General features: G+C 40.2%; 1 protein-coding gene across 1 annotated transcript in view; it reads left to right on the top strand.

Annotated features, from left to right (window-relative positions):
* Window positions 1–7,222, top strand: part of LOC311050651 (uncharacterized protein) — a gene marked incomplete at its 3' end in the record, with an annotated part of 141,064 nt that extends 133,842 nt beyond the window's left edge. Inside the window, exons 7-10 of the mRNA XM_084064737.1 lie at window positions 593–838; window positions 3,147–3,223; window positions 4,829–5,029; window positions 5,831–7,222. Of these exons, the coding sequence (XP_083920863.1) occupies window positions 593–838; window positions 3,147–3,223; window positions 4,829–5,029; window positions 5,831–7,222 (1,916 nt within the window). The remainder of the gene's footprint in view (window positions 1–592; window positions 839–3,146; window positions 3,224–4,828; window positions 5,030–5,830) is intronic.
* Window positions 7,223–15,884: the final 8,662 nt, after the last annotated feature.

Below are 15,884 nucleotides of genomic sequence, written 5' to 3'. Positions count from 1 at the left end.
ATATTTTCCCAGGAGTCTCTTTATTAGCTTTTTGAATAGTGATTTCTATGTTAGTTTGGTCATTAACAGTGGTAAAGAAGTCGTGCTTCCATGTCTCTATATTCTACTGTGCGCTTCAAATAATTTGTGTTTGCCCTGGGAAGTGAAAACCGGCCTTGTGTTGCTTGTTTGGTGGCATACAGTATGTATATGATGACCGAAATGATAGGGTTTGGATTGTAAAACCTTCCATATTGAAAATAACAGTGCAGAAGTAATTTTGTTTTAAACCTTCAGCCATTCTAAATGGAAGTGCATTGCGTTGATGTTAGTTCTAAAAGGACATTGGAGAGCAAGCCGTGCTGCCTTGTTCTGCCTTAATTGGAGTTTGCTTAAATCTTTCTTTGTGGCATTCGACTATTTGATTAATTTGGTTGATGTGGTTAAACTAACATGTTCACACTGTGTGCATTTAACTCTTACTTCATACTGGAGGGGGAGGGGCCACCTCCAAGTATGATGTAAGAACAACATGGCCGCTGTGTGAATATGGTGAATTGAGTTTACAGTATTACTCATCATGTGTAATGAATGTTTGTTTGTTCTTCTGTAGAGATGAAACAGTCTGGTCAAAGGTGCGTGGCGATGTTTGACTATGAGGCAGAGCAGGACGATGAGCTGACCTTCTGCAAGGGAGACGTGATCACACTGCAGGAGTATGTAGATGAGGGCTGGGCACTGGGACAGCTGCGAGTCTTCAGTGGAATGTTTCCTCTCAACTATGTAAAGATAATCCAGGATCCTCCACCTCCACCCCCAACTCAACAGCAGGCACTGCCCACCAAGATAGCACTGCCTGGTAAGACCACCTGACTACTTAAAATCAATAGCTATAATTATACAGTAGGATCTATTTCCGTTTTTTCCATATACAAAGGGTACAATTGTGTTGCTAGCTCTCTACATATACTGCAACAAAGTTTAGAAATAGGCCTATTCAAAAATGTAATGTTGAATACGTACACAAGTCTAATAATTTGATCACTTACAATACTGTTCATTTTGGGTCAGCACTAGCTTCATTAGTGCTGTATTTTATCCACTTTAACACTAGCATGACTGGGGTTTCATTATCCCACACACTGCCTGATTTGGGGACCAAAAACGGTATTTTTGATGCCTAAATCAGGCTATGCTATTGGTTTAGTGCTGTATTTTATCCACTTTACAGTTTACACTTTACACTTTACTGTAAGCCCATTGTAGCTTGGGAGCTCACTGTAGGGATCAAGATCGATCTCGATCAACGATTGTTTTCCTCAGGATTGGCTAATACAATATAATGCACGCACGCACGCACGCACACACGCACACACACACACACACACACACACACACACACACACACACCAGAGGTCACGTTAGTCCGATAATTGACGGTTTTGACCGATTTGTTATGACAAAGACCGGAAAAAATACATCTCTCCGGACACCCTGACCGGTTGACAATGACACTGCAGTTCATTCATTATCACCGCAAATCAGGCACATTTCAAATCCTCTGCTTTGCAAGCTCTCTCTCTCTCTCTCTCTCTCTCTCTCTCTCTCTCTCTCTCTCGGGAGCGCCCGAGATCTTTCTTTCTCTCTCTCTTAACAGCGTGTGTGTGTTTCTGGGAGAGAGAGAGAGCGAGAGAGAGAGAAAGAGTGTGTCACACGCTGTTAAGTTACACCTATTTCCTGTTAATACTAACCAATGTAAAACGTGCTAAATTGGGAGGTAAATAGGAGACACTTTATTGTGAAGGTATGACCGGAAGAAAAGAGTTGCTGCGTAGTTGTTACTATATATTATAACTCTGGTCTGCACGACAGTCAGACAGAGACCGCGGTCCGGTTATATTAGATAAAGTTGTGTATTTAACAGTCACACACAAGTTGTATCATTACGAGTTAGAATATGTCACAGACACTAGGCTATTACAAGGGCACTTGTGAGTAAAGTTGGCAAGTTGCCCTACTATAGTTTAACAACAATGCAATTTGAAGATGAAACATCGAACACAGATGCGTAAATAGTCTTCACAACAGCTATAGGCTACTGCAACTGTGGCATCCAGATGAAACACAACGTTAATCATAAAGGTGAACCTATTTTTAACTCTATGAGGTGGACACGTTAAAACGTTACCACTTTGAACTGAATAGCTCTATGAGGAGACAACAAGATTCTCACAACTCATCAACTTTCCCACGGCTATCCCAACTAGACGCACTACGGCATCCACTGCCTAACTATACAGTATAACCACCTGTGAGTGAGTAGTGGTCTATAATTTATTACCCTAACAGGTCAGCTGAGCCACGTTAAGAAGGATTAATCTGAAATGCCCATTTTTGTGCAGTGCCCTTTGATTAGAAAATGCGTTCAAACGCAATTTATTATTGAGAAACCATTACGCATGCAGTGACGCAGCATGCGCAAATGGTAATGTAAGTAATGAATGTATTTGTGCAAGATGACCATGCTATATAAAATGTGTATATTACTCGTTCATCATGGTTCATGTTCAAATAGCTCAATCCAAAATATAATTCTGTAGGCCTACGTGTTATGCTGTATTTACGCACCTGCTTGTAATTAATGCATAAATATAATTATGACCGGTATTTTTATCAGATGTCCGATAAATTTGAATCATTCCGGACATTGGGACCGGCAGATTCAAATACTAGCGCGACCCCTGACACACACACACACACACACACACACACACACACACACACACACACACACACACACACACACACACACACACACACACACACACACACACACACACACACACACATACACAGCCCATTGTGAGCTTGTAGACTTTCACCAGATGTTTGTACATTTTCACAGAATGTTCATCTATTAAGTCCTGTCCAGAATAGTGAGTTGATGTGGTTAAACTATAACATGTTCACACTTTGTCCATTTAACTCTTACATCATACTGGAGGGGGAGGGGCTAACCTCCAAGTATGATTTAAAATGGCTGCTGTGTGAATATGGTTCATTGAGTTTACAGTGATATTTATGTACAGTCATAAAACAATGTATCAGACCTCATGTCTTCTATACTCATCATGTGTACTGAATGTTTGTTTGTTGTTCTTCTGTAGAGATGAAACAGTCTGCTCAGATGGAGATGAAGTCCATGGATCAGACATCAACACCTCCCCATCCTCCTGGTGACAAGGTTATTATAGTTTTCAATAAAACAAAGGGGGGGGGGGGTAAATCTGGGGGCACCACCTCCTTTTTTATGTATAAACAGGAACCTGGCTTGGCTCATCCCCTTTCTTAGTCCACTTCCTCCCGGTTGCTTCTGTGTGTATTCCTACACACAGAAGCAGCAACACTACATGTTTAAGGCAGTGGTGTTGCTGTTAGCAGAAGCAGTCTTGAGATATTATAGTTATGCTATAGTTCATATACATGTATGTTTAGTTTTTTTTTGTAAAGCCTTTAAAATTTTAGTTTAACCCTTTAGGACCGGGAGAAGCATCTGTGTCATTTTTAGCTTTGAGATTTGAGCTAAAAAGCATTATTTTATACTTTGGCTATTCAAAACTATTGGCTATTTTTGAGAAATTGTGTGCAAATCTTTGAATATGTATTTTTAAACCGAACATTTGTAACTTGTATCTTTGCTTCTGGTCCCTGGAACAAAATATTTTGAGATGGGGGTCAGCGGCCAAATAGATATACATTTTCGGGTCCTTGACATGAAAATGTTTGCAAACCACTATAGTAACATAGGTTTGTTTCAAAGAACTGTTTTTATAGAACTGGATTTAGAAGACATTTTGTAGAATCGGCCTCAGGTCTTAACACATTGCGTGGCAATCGCGTAGATCTACGCGAAAAATCGCGAACCTAAATAATTGCGCAGCATGCCAGTCGCGTAGATGTACGCGAAGTGGTCTTTTTTCTTTTTTTTTTTCTCGCAGGTTCACATTTCATTGTGGGCCTCCCTCGCAGTGACACACTTCATTGTAGCACACCTGGATATGGAAATATCCGTATCCGGAGATTTTCGTTCCCATCCGGCGTCGCTCTAAATCTTCCCCTAATCCGCCATTATCTCGGTTGTTTTTTTCTCCTCGCTGATCGCTGTTTAACATAAACCGCGACAACTGCAAAATGGAATGTCGCCGATTGAAACGGTCTTCTCTGGCCCACTCACACACCTACCCTGTGTGTCTACAAACAGTTTAATGCACGATCTTAAGGTATTTAGCGAGGTCTGTGGCGACGTGAAAAATAAATAAATAAATCGCTGGCACTGGTGAGTACATTATGATATTAAACTCTGACGTGGATTTAATGGGTTAAGTGTTTTAGTTTTTTGTTTTGTTTTTAGTTTTATATATAATATCTATTATATAAAATTGAATATTTGTCAGAGGCAATATTCAAAATGATCTGAAAAATCATTTTTCTTTTTTCATCCTGGCCCACTCACACACCTACCCTGTGTGTCTACAAACAGTTTAATGCACGATCTTAAGGTATTTAGCGAGGTCTGTGGTGACGTGAAAAATAAAGAAATAAATCGCTGGCACTGGTGAGTACATTATGATATTAAACTCTGACGTGGATTTAATGGGTTAAGTGTTTTAGTTTTTTTTTAGTTTTTAATTTTATATATAATATCTATTATATAAAATTGAATATTTGTCAGAGGCAATATTCAAAATGATCTGAAAAATATTTTTCTTTTTTCATCCATCCATCCATGCATCCATCCGTCCGTCCGTCCGTCCGTCCATCCATCCATCCATCCATCCATCCATCACAGCTGTCTCAGAGTTCTTCTATGGTGACAGAAGGACAGACTTACACTCCAGCATCAGTCAGCAGCAGTACAGACCTCGGCTCCCAGCATGTCCAGACAGGAAGCTCCAAGATGGAGGAAGAGGAGGATGAGGAGGGGGGAGCACAGGGAGAGAGCAAGAAGGTCGAAGGTCAACCTGATGTGAAGATGGAGGATAAACCAGAGGTGAAATCATTATTAACCCAAGTCAAACTCAAATTAATGTACAGTAATGAACTATCTGGTAGGATTTAAAACAGGCAGAGCCCATAAAGCATGTGGATCGGCTACTTTCGCCATTTGTCCTGATGTTAGTGTTAATTAACACTTGTACATACCTGCAAGTGATGCTTGAGCCTCATCTCCCAATTTATAGTTTTTTCTCTTCTCTGCCACCCGGTTCTTGTTGCCTTTTGGGGCCCATATCCCATCACTTCTTAATTTTTTAAATACATTTCAAAACAAATGCACGCTGCTCACTCACTGCTAGACCGGACGAGGAGGAGGGGCCACTTCAGCTCTGAGCAGATCCACCACCTCATCCATGGACACGCGCACGTCGGGATTATTTAGGTGGAGAAAATATCAGTATAGGCTTATCTTATTGCCTATAATGGTCGAATGCTTAGGTGCCTAATCATAGTTGTGTTGCGTTTGTTACATTTAACAAAAAGCATGAATCATTTAGTCATTTAGATGATCGGCTTAGCTCATTTTGGTGGCCCCTCGCACAGTGCGTGGTGCGTGTGTGCCTAGCGGCGGTACTGCTTATCGATGTGGTTTTGTGTAGCCTGAGCGCCATGTACTAGTAGAGCACCTTTGAGGCAAGGCATGTTAAAACATTGGCAAAGAGTCAGGAATCACAACAATCAGTCAGCATTGAGTGATATTTAAATTGTAAGAGCTGTAGAACAGTCTTATTTTGTTACTCTTTATTTGTGTTTATTTAATATCCATGAATATATTTCCTTTTTTTCTGTTTTTTAGGGAACTATTCTTTTGCATGGTGAGATGGAAGACCATCCTGTTACAGAATCACAGTCCTCTCTACATCGCTCTCTGGAGCTCCAAGATGAAACTGATCTAAGTTCATGCTTCAGTGGTTTGAGGATAGAAGAATCCATCTCTCTGCCTCGTTCTCACAGCTTATCCTCACTGAGCCAAATTCCATGTTTAGAGAACAAGACAAGTTTCAGAGCCAAGCGGTCCCACAGCGTTAATGATGTTACACTACTGGACAAAACACAGACAATTACACCTGATATCATTGTTGTAGAAAACAAGGAAAGCTACAGGTTCCACTGCACCCAAGCAGGACTGTTCCAATGCAATGTGACCAACCTGGTGTTTAATATGAAGACAGAGGGATATGTGACTTACAAGACAGTCATGTGGGACCGAGGGCTTCTATCCCAGCTTGGCATGAAGAGGCCTGCAGGACCGCTTTTTGACATCAAAGGTTCTCAGGGGTCTGTGTGTCAGTTACAATTTCCACATTGTGAGATCCTCTCCATGGGTGGAAGCAAATCCTTGTCTGTTGTCCATGTGATGGATGATGATGGCTTTGAGCTGATCAAACCCAATGTGATCACAGAAACTCATGTCATCATAGATGTTACTGTGTTATCTTTATTTGGTATCATCAAAGAGATCAAAGCGATGTTCTTCGGGCCCAATTCAATCCAGGCATTGGTGTTACCGTTTTATACACCACCGGCTGATGATTATCCCAGATCAACCCTGAAAGTGTTGCTGCTACCTAAGAATGTTGTGCTGAGGGAAGTGCTGATTGAAAGGAGGAGCAGAAATAGAGAAGAGATTTTCATTGAAATCCCTCCGTGTGAACTAATCGCAGAGCAACAATACACCCTCTGCACTTCCCCTCAAGTTGAGGGGAAATCCATCACAATTCAACCAAGTAGGGCAAGATTTGTAGAGTCATCCGATCACAACTACTTGCCGACATTTGAAATGATTTTAAAGGGAAGGTTTACAGATGTTAAGCTGCTTCTAAAAGACAGTAGCACCTCCGACTGTGCATGGGAGCACTGTTTAGACCTTTCAGCTTCGGGTCTAAAACAACAACAAGTTCAGCACACACTGAGTCTTCCAGCAGAAGGCAGACTGTTTGATGTGCGGAGCAGCTTCATCAACAGCGTTTCACATCCAGTTCTCAATGGTGTCTTGGACGAACTTTTCCAGAAGAAGGTGATAATCAAAGAAGAGTATGATGAAGCCCGTGTGGAGCAAGTGAAAAATGAAAAGGCTCGTTTTGTCATCGATACAGTGATGAGCAAGGGAACTGCTGCAAGTTCAATCATGATATTCATTCTTTATGATATCGACCCATACCTCTCGAAACAAATTGGGTTGATGTAGAACTGTACTGATGTACTTAAAATACCTTCAGTATCCAGTCAACTTACTTCTCTTTTTCTTTCTGAAGATGAAGACAAGACTTTTTAAGGACAGTCATCCAGAGCAACTTGAACAATGACAGGTGCAATGCCTTGCTCAAGGACACACATGTGCACACATTGTCTATTTCAGGGATTTAAAACTTTTAAATTTGAGAAAGGTGCGTTTTTTTCCACATAAGTCTCTGAGAAAGGTCATTGGATAAACTGTTGGTTGTGATCCTGTAATGTGTCTGTTGAATCATACGATGGAAGGAACTTGGTCTAAACATAACAAGCAGATCATATCAACAGGATGTATGACTTCTAAAAGACTGACCACGACAAACTGGAAGGATGCAGATCAGCTGAATGATGAACTATGGTTGCAAACATTCCTAGAGACTTGATCGATTGATTGAATACTTTATTGGTCAGAAATATAAACAGCACAGTCAGCACAAGACTTTTAGGCTAAAAGGATAACACAAAACAAGTCCTGGAGACTTGTTTTGTGTTATCCTCTATATGTGGAGGGAGCTGCCTCTAGTCTAACCGCTCTACTCTATGATGAGGAACAACAGTTGTGGAGAGTCATTTTGGACACACGTTGCGTACAATTCCACCTTCCTCTAGAATATTGAGCTGCACACCAGACGTGACACTGACCCTTCCCTGAAAGTTCCACTGAAGAGTCAGTCCCCCCCCCCCCCATTCCAGCCAATGGCAGACCTTTTGATATTCTCAAACGTTGCATAATGTAAATGGCCCATGATGTATTTCTATTTGTGGCGGTAGTGGTTGACCTGATATCTGTTCTGTGCTGCAGTATGTATCTCTGGTGGGTTCTACAGATCCACAGTTTGCTGATCTATTCATAACCTTATGTTTATGTTTGTTTGAACATTTTGATTTGATTATACTTTCTGGTATCATTTTTGTTTTTACTTATTTGGTCCTTTTTGTTTGCCTGTACTGTTTTAGGCAGTTTGTGTACCAAAGAGAAAACATAATAAAGTCTACAAGTAAAAAATATATACCTGTAAGGGGGCGTGTCTGATAACATTTATATCAAATATCCAAATATTGAATCAAGCAACTTAAAAACTGTCAGGGATGCACATAAACTCTTGTGAAGATGTTAAAAAACGTATAACCATAAGTGTTATAAGTGAAAATAAACAAATCTATCATTAAATGTGGCATCATTGACTTAATATGTATTTTGTAATTTTGATAAGATGGCTCTGTTACAAATTGCTAAATTACTGTAGAGCTGACTTGCCTTTCCTGGAAATTCCTTGCATTGATTATTTTTGACTCAATGGAGGCTCTAGGAGTCTCCTGACGGTCATCAAATTATTGTCTCAGGAATGTGACAAAAACTTAAAAAAAATCTCCATGAATTCAAGGCTTCATGGGGTGTGTAGTTGATAGATTTTTTTTTTTTTTTTGGGTGAACTATTCCTTTAAGGACCCCCAAAATGATACGTATTTTGCCGCAGACCCCCATCTGAAGATGTTTTGTGCCAGGGACCCCCAGAAGAGAAGATTTATGGTAAAACAATTCAAAATGATTCAAGATTTTTCTAAAATGTTCAAAAATAGCAGATGTACAAGCTCGCGGCGCGGTACGAAGTGACTCGCTGTGAGCTTGTAGATCTGCTATTTTCAAATGGCCTAAATGTATATAGGGCTGAAGTGGTTAAATTATGTTTTGTAATAATAATCAAAATCTACAAAGTAACTAGTAACTAAAGTTTTCAGTATAATATTTGCCTCTGAGATGTAGTGGAGTAGAAGTAAAAGTACTGAAAATTGGAAATACTCCAGTAAAGTAAAAAATACCTCAAAATTGTACTTAAGTAGCCTACAGTACTTTACACCACTGTGCAACAACGTGCTACAAGTGTTCTAATCACACATGTATTTAAGGGTCACAACCTGGAATGTAGGTCAGTTTGTTTTGCTGACTCCATTTCTTTTTCTCCAGACAACAGTAGTAAAATGTTATATAGACCAATTAATTGTTTACTAACATTGAGACTGGATGCGCAGGTGATTGTTTCACACAATCAATTTCCAACCTGTTATTTCGGGCTGCGCTGGTTTCAGCACACCCCAACCCCCTCTTGTGTGTTGGCTAGTGTGCCACGTCCTGGCGAGACCTGATAGAATGGGTTTCATTTAGCGCATACTGGTTGCACGCATACTGGTTCTTATCAGTGTGACGTCGTCTGTTAAGGGGTCTATAGCCAAAGATTGACAAACTGGGCTATAAAAGAAGAAAGAGCTGTATTTTATTTACTCACAAAAAGGGGAAAGCCTTGAAATGTCTACATTTAGATACAGTTGTTAAAAAGAAAATGTACTTTTCAATAATACTTTTAAAAGCATATTAGTCAGGGGATATTAAAAAAATCTTGGAATAAATTCCATAACAAAAAAAAATCTTCACCAATGTGTTTGTAAAGGTAAGTCTAGTAACACATCTCACAAAGACTGAAATGCAGTTTCCCTAGGAGAATTTTTGACAGCTCCTTAAAGTTGGGGTACCCACCATAACCTTGGTTAAAAAAAAATCCCAATCTCAATGGGCTTTTTACACAAAAAAGTATACCTGGAAAAGGATGGCTATGGCCGTTTTTAGCCCAAGGAGTGGTTTTGGTGCAAAACAAATGCTTGCAATGGATTCAGAATCATAAAATCACCCTAGTTTGACCCCTCACATGCTACTTAAAACAGAATTAAATTTTGATTTTCTTTTTGGATTTTTTTTTAACCAAGGTTATGGTGGGTACCCCAACTTTAAGGAGCTGTCAAAAATTCTCCTAGGGGGACTGCATTTCAGTCTTTGTGAGATGTGTTACTAGACACCTTTACAAACACACTCCTTCCCACTTGCCCCCCTACCCCTCTTCTCTCTCTCTCCCCACTCTTCTTTCTACGGATTTAACGTTGCGATGGGAATGATGTACAAAAACAAATTTCACCCACTTTTTTTACCTTGTAAACCTGTGATGTGACAATAAACCTGATTCTGATTCTGATGATTTTTTTTGGTAAGGAATTTATTCCAAGATTGGAAAATATTCTGCTAATATCCCCTGACTATATGTACTCTTCAATACTTGAGCAAGTGCTCATTTGAACTCGAGTACAAATTTGACAGAGCAACTTTCACTTGGTGCTGAGTAATATTTGACCAGGAGTATGTATGCTTTGAATCAAGTACCATGGCTGAGTACTTTGTACAGCACTGTTCAGGTGGTTAACTTTCATTCCCATTTTATACAAACCAGCTTCGTGGAACTTGACTCCCTCTGCTGGTGAGAAGTTGAGGTCCATTTCTTACATTTCTCCTTCACCCATTTCCTTTAAGACCGGGAACACATCTTAGTCATTTTAAGATGTCTTTGGCCATTCAAAAATTGCAGATCTACAAGCTGAGTGGCACGCTATGAGCTTGTAGATCTGCTATTTTTGAAAAATCGGGAAAATGTGTGCAAATCTTTGAATATATATATATATGTTTTTTTTAAGCAAACATTTGTAACTCAAATCTTTGCTTCTAGGGGTCCCTGGAACAACATATTTTGAGATGGGGGCCCACGGACAAATACATATAGTTTTGGTGGTCCTTGACATGAAAAAGTTTGAGAACCACTGATATAGAAACATAGGTTTTTCATAAAAAAACTGTAGACATTTTGTAGAATCCCCCAGAAGCAAAGATTTTAGTTTTAAAAATATATAAACATTTGCACACATTTTCACGATTTTTCAAATAAATAGCAGATCTACAAGCTCATAGCGCGGCACTCGGTGCCGCGCTATGAGCTTGTATATCTGCTATTTTTTAATAGCTCAAAGAAATACAAAACAAATGAAAGATGTGTTCCCGGTCTTAATGGATTAAATGCCTTTTTATGCCTTTTAGATGTATGTTTATGCCTTATGAGTTAATATGCCTTATGAGTTAATATGCCTTATGAGTTCATATTTCTTATGTAAAGCCCTTTACATAAGCGAACAAAAACAAATTTCACCCACAGTTTTACACCTGTAAACCTGTGATGTGACAATAAAGATGATTCTGATTCTTTGAATTGCTTTTATTCATGAAATGCGCGACACAAATAAACCTGCTGTAAGACTGTATTAGGTTGGGTCTATAATGGATTGATAAGCACATTTATAATGCATTATAATGTGCCTATAAGGCTTCATATCACTTTTGGCTGCCGCAACATATTTACTGTCAAGAGGGATTATTTTGAGGCTGAGTTTACTTGGTTGAGGCAAGGTTCTGGCAACACCTACCTGTTTACGGCGTCAGCCGGCTTATATGGCAACCGCCTGCCATAGCCATGAATTTCCTCTCACTCTAGTCATGTCCTCCAGAGCGGAAGCATGAAATGTTTGTGTGCAGCATGGTGAGCTAAACAAGGTGTGTTTAAAACTGCAACTTGGTCTTATATTGATACACTGTTAAGTTCCCTTTTTGCAAATGTTATGAGTTTCATTGATGGGTTGTTTATTTGTTTGGTTTCAGTTTGTTCACGTTTTGTGCTATGTTGGATCCCTGGACTTCATTCACTTCCCTTTGTTTCTCAGTGCAGCCAGAAAGGTGATTTAATTTGCTGTAATTTTCCTTTTTACCTTTTTGTCACGTTGTATTCTGTTATTCTTTATGCTGATTATTACCTTTTCTTTCTCACAGTTTTGACGGGTTTTAATAAACTCTGTAAACCGAAACAACTGACTCGTTCTTGACGAAGGGAGTGACAGTCAAAACTTTATGCAACCACGACAACGGCTGTCCAGGGTATCCCAAGCTGAGGAGGTCTTCTAGCCTGCAGCAACCCAGCCGAGCCACGGGTCCAGGCGGCCGGCCGGCCGCTTTCTAACAACGCTATCCCGTCGCTTCACGGACAGGAGCTGCTTGGAGTAGCCCACTCCTTCATGCCCCCCCCCCCCTTTTCCCCACTCCCCCAATAGAACAAAGTGACACGAACTTGTGAGCCACCACAAACACTCATCGCACAACAGGTTAGTACACACTCTTGAGAGTTCCAAACGGAACGTGTGCCACCAAAGGTGCTTGAAGAGACATTAAAGACTAAAGAGACATTTGAGAAGAAATCGCATTATTTATATGCCTTTGAACCAGTCATTTGAGTGAATCAAACATTTCGGGTTTATTATTGGTGAAACATATGGTGGTTCTTTGAATTGCATTATGGGTTTGTTTAATTAAATGCAAAAACGGCACTTTAAGGTATGCAGAAATTGATTCATCTGGTTTTAAGCTTATGGTGATTTTTATGGGTTTAAGTGTATGGTAAAGTGTGTGTGGTTATATGGAAAATGTCTACACAAGGGTCAAAGACAAAGCCACCAGCACAGTCTAAGCAACCAGCACAACCCACAGAACAGCCACAAATGGAACCAGTGGAACCACATGAATTTATCAAACCAAAAGAACCAGTACAGGCCCAAGAAAAGGCAAAAACCATAGAACCTGTTAACCCAAATGTACCTACGCAAGAAAAGGAAGCCCCAGGCTCTAAGGTGTTTAAAGATGCTGGGACAGCAGCTGAAAAACAGGTTTTGGCGCCCCGCCGAGGTGGAAGAGAGCGCACTTTAACCGAAAAGGGAAAGACTTTTTATGGCAGCAAATTAAGTGGACTACTAAATGATTTTGACCGTGTTTATGAAGACTGGAAAATAGAGGCTAAAAGGACAAAAAAGGGAGTCATTAAAGAATTTCCATCTGAAACCTTGCAAAATTATGTCACTGCTTTGGAAAGGTATTTGCAAGAATTAAATGGAATTTATGAGGAATATCGTAAACTGGAAAGTCCAACAAATGACCTACGTCGCAAGATTGATAAATGCAATGCTGTAACAGCGAGCCTTATTAAAAATGTGAAAACTTTGATTCATGATACGGGGGAAGAATTTGACTGGCCTGAAGTCAGTTCAGTTTTTGACGGCACCACCGCCTCCAGTCTGTCTTTGCCAGCCTCAAACACAGCCTCAAGACGAACCTTGCCTTTAACACAAACTCAAGCACAGGAGCCAAATGAAGCAAAAGAGTACACAGCCACGAAGAGCTTTTTTAGAGTAATTGCAGAACAGGAGCAACAGCAGCAAAGATTAAAGGAAATTGAAGAGGGGGATCTGAAAAACAAACAAGCCATGGAAGAAGGGAGAACATTCATTTGGAGCAGCAAAAGAGGCTATATGCAGCTCAAGCTAACATCCCAGTGTGTGATGAAGATGGTCAGCCTCTTGGAGGTCCAACAAAGAGCAACATAGAACAGCAGTACAAACCATCACCAACAGAGGTCGCAATTGCGTCTGAAAGGGAGACCTTTAAATTAGTTCAAGTGCTTGCTGAAGCTATTACAGCCAACAGGCTTCCTATTCCAGAACCCACTATTTTCACAGACGATCCTCTAAAGTACAATTTATGGAAATCGTCCTTTCAAACTCTAATCGAACGGAAAAATGTTCCAACAATTGAAAAAATATATTTCCTGCAAAGGTACATCGGAGGAGCAGCCAAAGAGGCTATTGATGGCTACTTTTTAATGGACACGGAGGAAGCCTATATATCTGCATGGAACTTATTGGATGAAAGATATGGAGATCCATTTATAATCGCCAAGGCTTACCGTGACAAGTTGTACTGCTGGCCAAAGATAACCCAGAGAGATGGAGTTGAATTGCGGAAATTTGTCGATTTTCTACGAAGTTGTGAATCAGCCATTTGTACCAATGCACACTTAAGGATTTTAAATGATGCCATGGAAAATCAGATGCTTGCAAGCAAACTGCCAGACTGGCTGGTCAATGGATGGAATCGTGCGGCCACGACCTACCAACTACAACATGGACAGTTTCCAAATTTTAGCTACTTTGTCACTTACCTCAATTTGGAATCAAGTATTGCATGTAACCCGATCACTTCATACAGTGCATTGAAACAACTTAAATCTGATGGACGCAGTAAATTCAGAAATCAAATTTCTGGTTCATACAAAGATCAAACAGCAAATGCAAAAACATTCAACACAACCACAGAAAGGCAACCAATTACCTGTCACCTTTGTAATAAAACTGGGCATGAACTAAGCAATTGTCGCAATTTCGAAGCAAAGCCACTGGCCGACAGAATTCAGTTCATACAAAGGGAAAGGCTTTGTTTTGGATGTCTATCACCTGGTCACCAGTCAAAGGGCTGTAGGAGTAAAATGACATGTGATATTTGTCAGAAACGCCACCCAACCTGTATCCATAATGATCAGCCCTTTGAGACGAGAAAGGAATCACATTTCAATAAGGATAAAGGACCATCAGCATCCATGCAAACGGATTCCACAATATCTCACAGTATCTCACAGGATGGAGCTATCAATCAAACCTCTTCTATTGTGCCTGTCTATGTCTCTAGCCCTGAGCATGATGGAAAAGAAATCCTCGTATATGCTATGCTTGATACACAAAGTGACTGTTCCTTCATCCTTGAGGAGGTTGCAGGCAAATTAAATACATCTGCAGAACCAGTTAAACTTAAATTGTCCACCATGTCTTCCAAAGGGACAATTGTACCATGCAAGAGACTTAAGCATTTACAAGTGAGAGGATTCTTTTCCAGCACAAAGATCACTGTTCCAGTTATGTATACACGTGAATTCATACCAGCAAATCGATCTCATATACCAATCCCACAAACCGTTCAGCCATGGCCTCACTTGCAGCACCTTTCTCCTCATATCGCTCCCCATCAAGAGTGTGAGATTGCTCTCTTAATTGGCTATAATTGCCCACGTGCTCTAATGCCTCGAAAGGTCGTGTGTGGTAAAGAGAACCAACCATATGCCCAACAAACGGATCTAGGTTGGAGCATAATCGGGTATGGTGGGAGCCCATGCAAAAAAAGGAGCACGAAAGACATTGAGAAGAAGCAAATGGCTCAACAAGAGGGCAGTAAAGTGAAGTATGCTTCTTTTAATTTCAAGCTCAACAAGAAGGTTGAAGTGACTAAGGTAAAGGCAGTCAAATCCATGCAGCAACCTGCTGTTGCAAAGTACCCAAAGGAAACGGCAGAATGTAAGGAGGTCACAAGGCCTGTAACTAGAAAGAAACTGGGTACCGAAGGTTACGAAAAGGTGACGAATGTCCAGGAGGTTACGAACAGAAACTTCAGGAGGAGAAGGAGGAGAAGAGCAGCTTCATCAAATGAGGATGTAAAGAAAAAGAAAAAAGCAAAGTTCAAAGAGCAGAGGAAAAGTGGTCTGCTCATAAGAGGTATCAATGTGGGAGAGGTCATTGGTAGACCACCTGACTAACAGGAGCATTTGCTCATCTTAACACAAGGTCAAAGATATCAAACAGGATTTGAAAAGAGGTCAAAGTGTTGAAGTGAAGCTTTTAATGTGTGACGCGACCCTAGATGAGGAAGGAAAAGGGAGTACGAGACCTGTTTATCTCGACAGGCCTGTACAGAAGATTGTTTTATTACTTGAAGCAAATAAAGGTCATGGTCAAAACTAATGTTTATATTTTGTTTGTTTAAAGTTATTTTGAAATAAAAGGATTTATTTGGTGGGAGTTTGGCTGCCGCAACATATTTA

Source organism: Gymnoscopelus microlampas, assembly GCF_963454915.1.
Source record: "Gymnoscopelus microlampas genome assembly, chromosome: 8".
NCBI lineage: Eukaryota > Metazoa > Chordata > Actinopteri > Myctophiformes > Myctophidae > Gymnoscopelus > Gymnoscopelus microlampas.
This window is presented reverse-complemented; position numbering and strand designations above follow the sequence as displayed.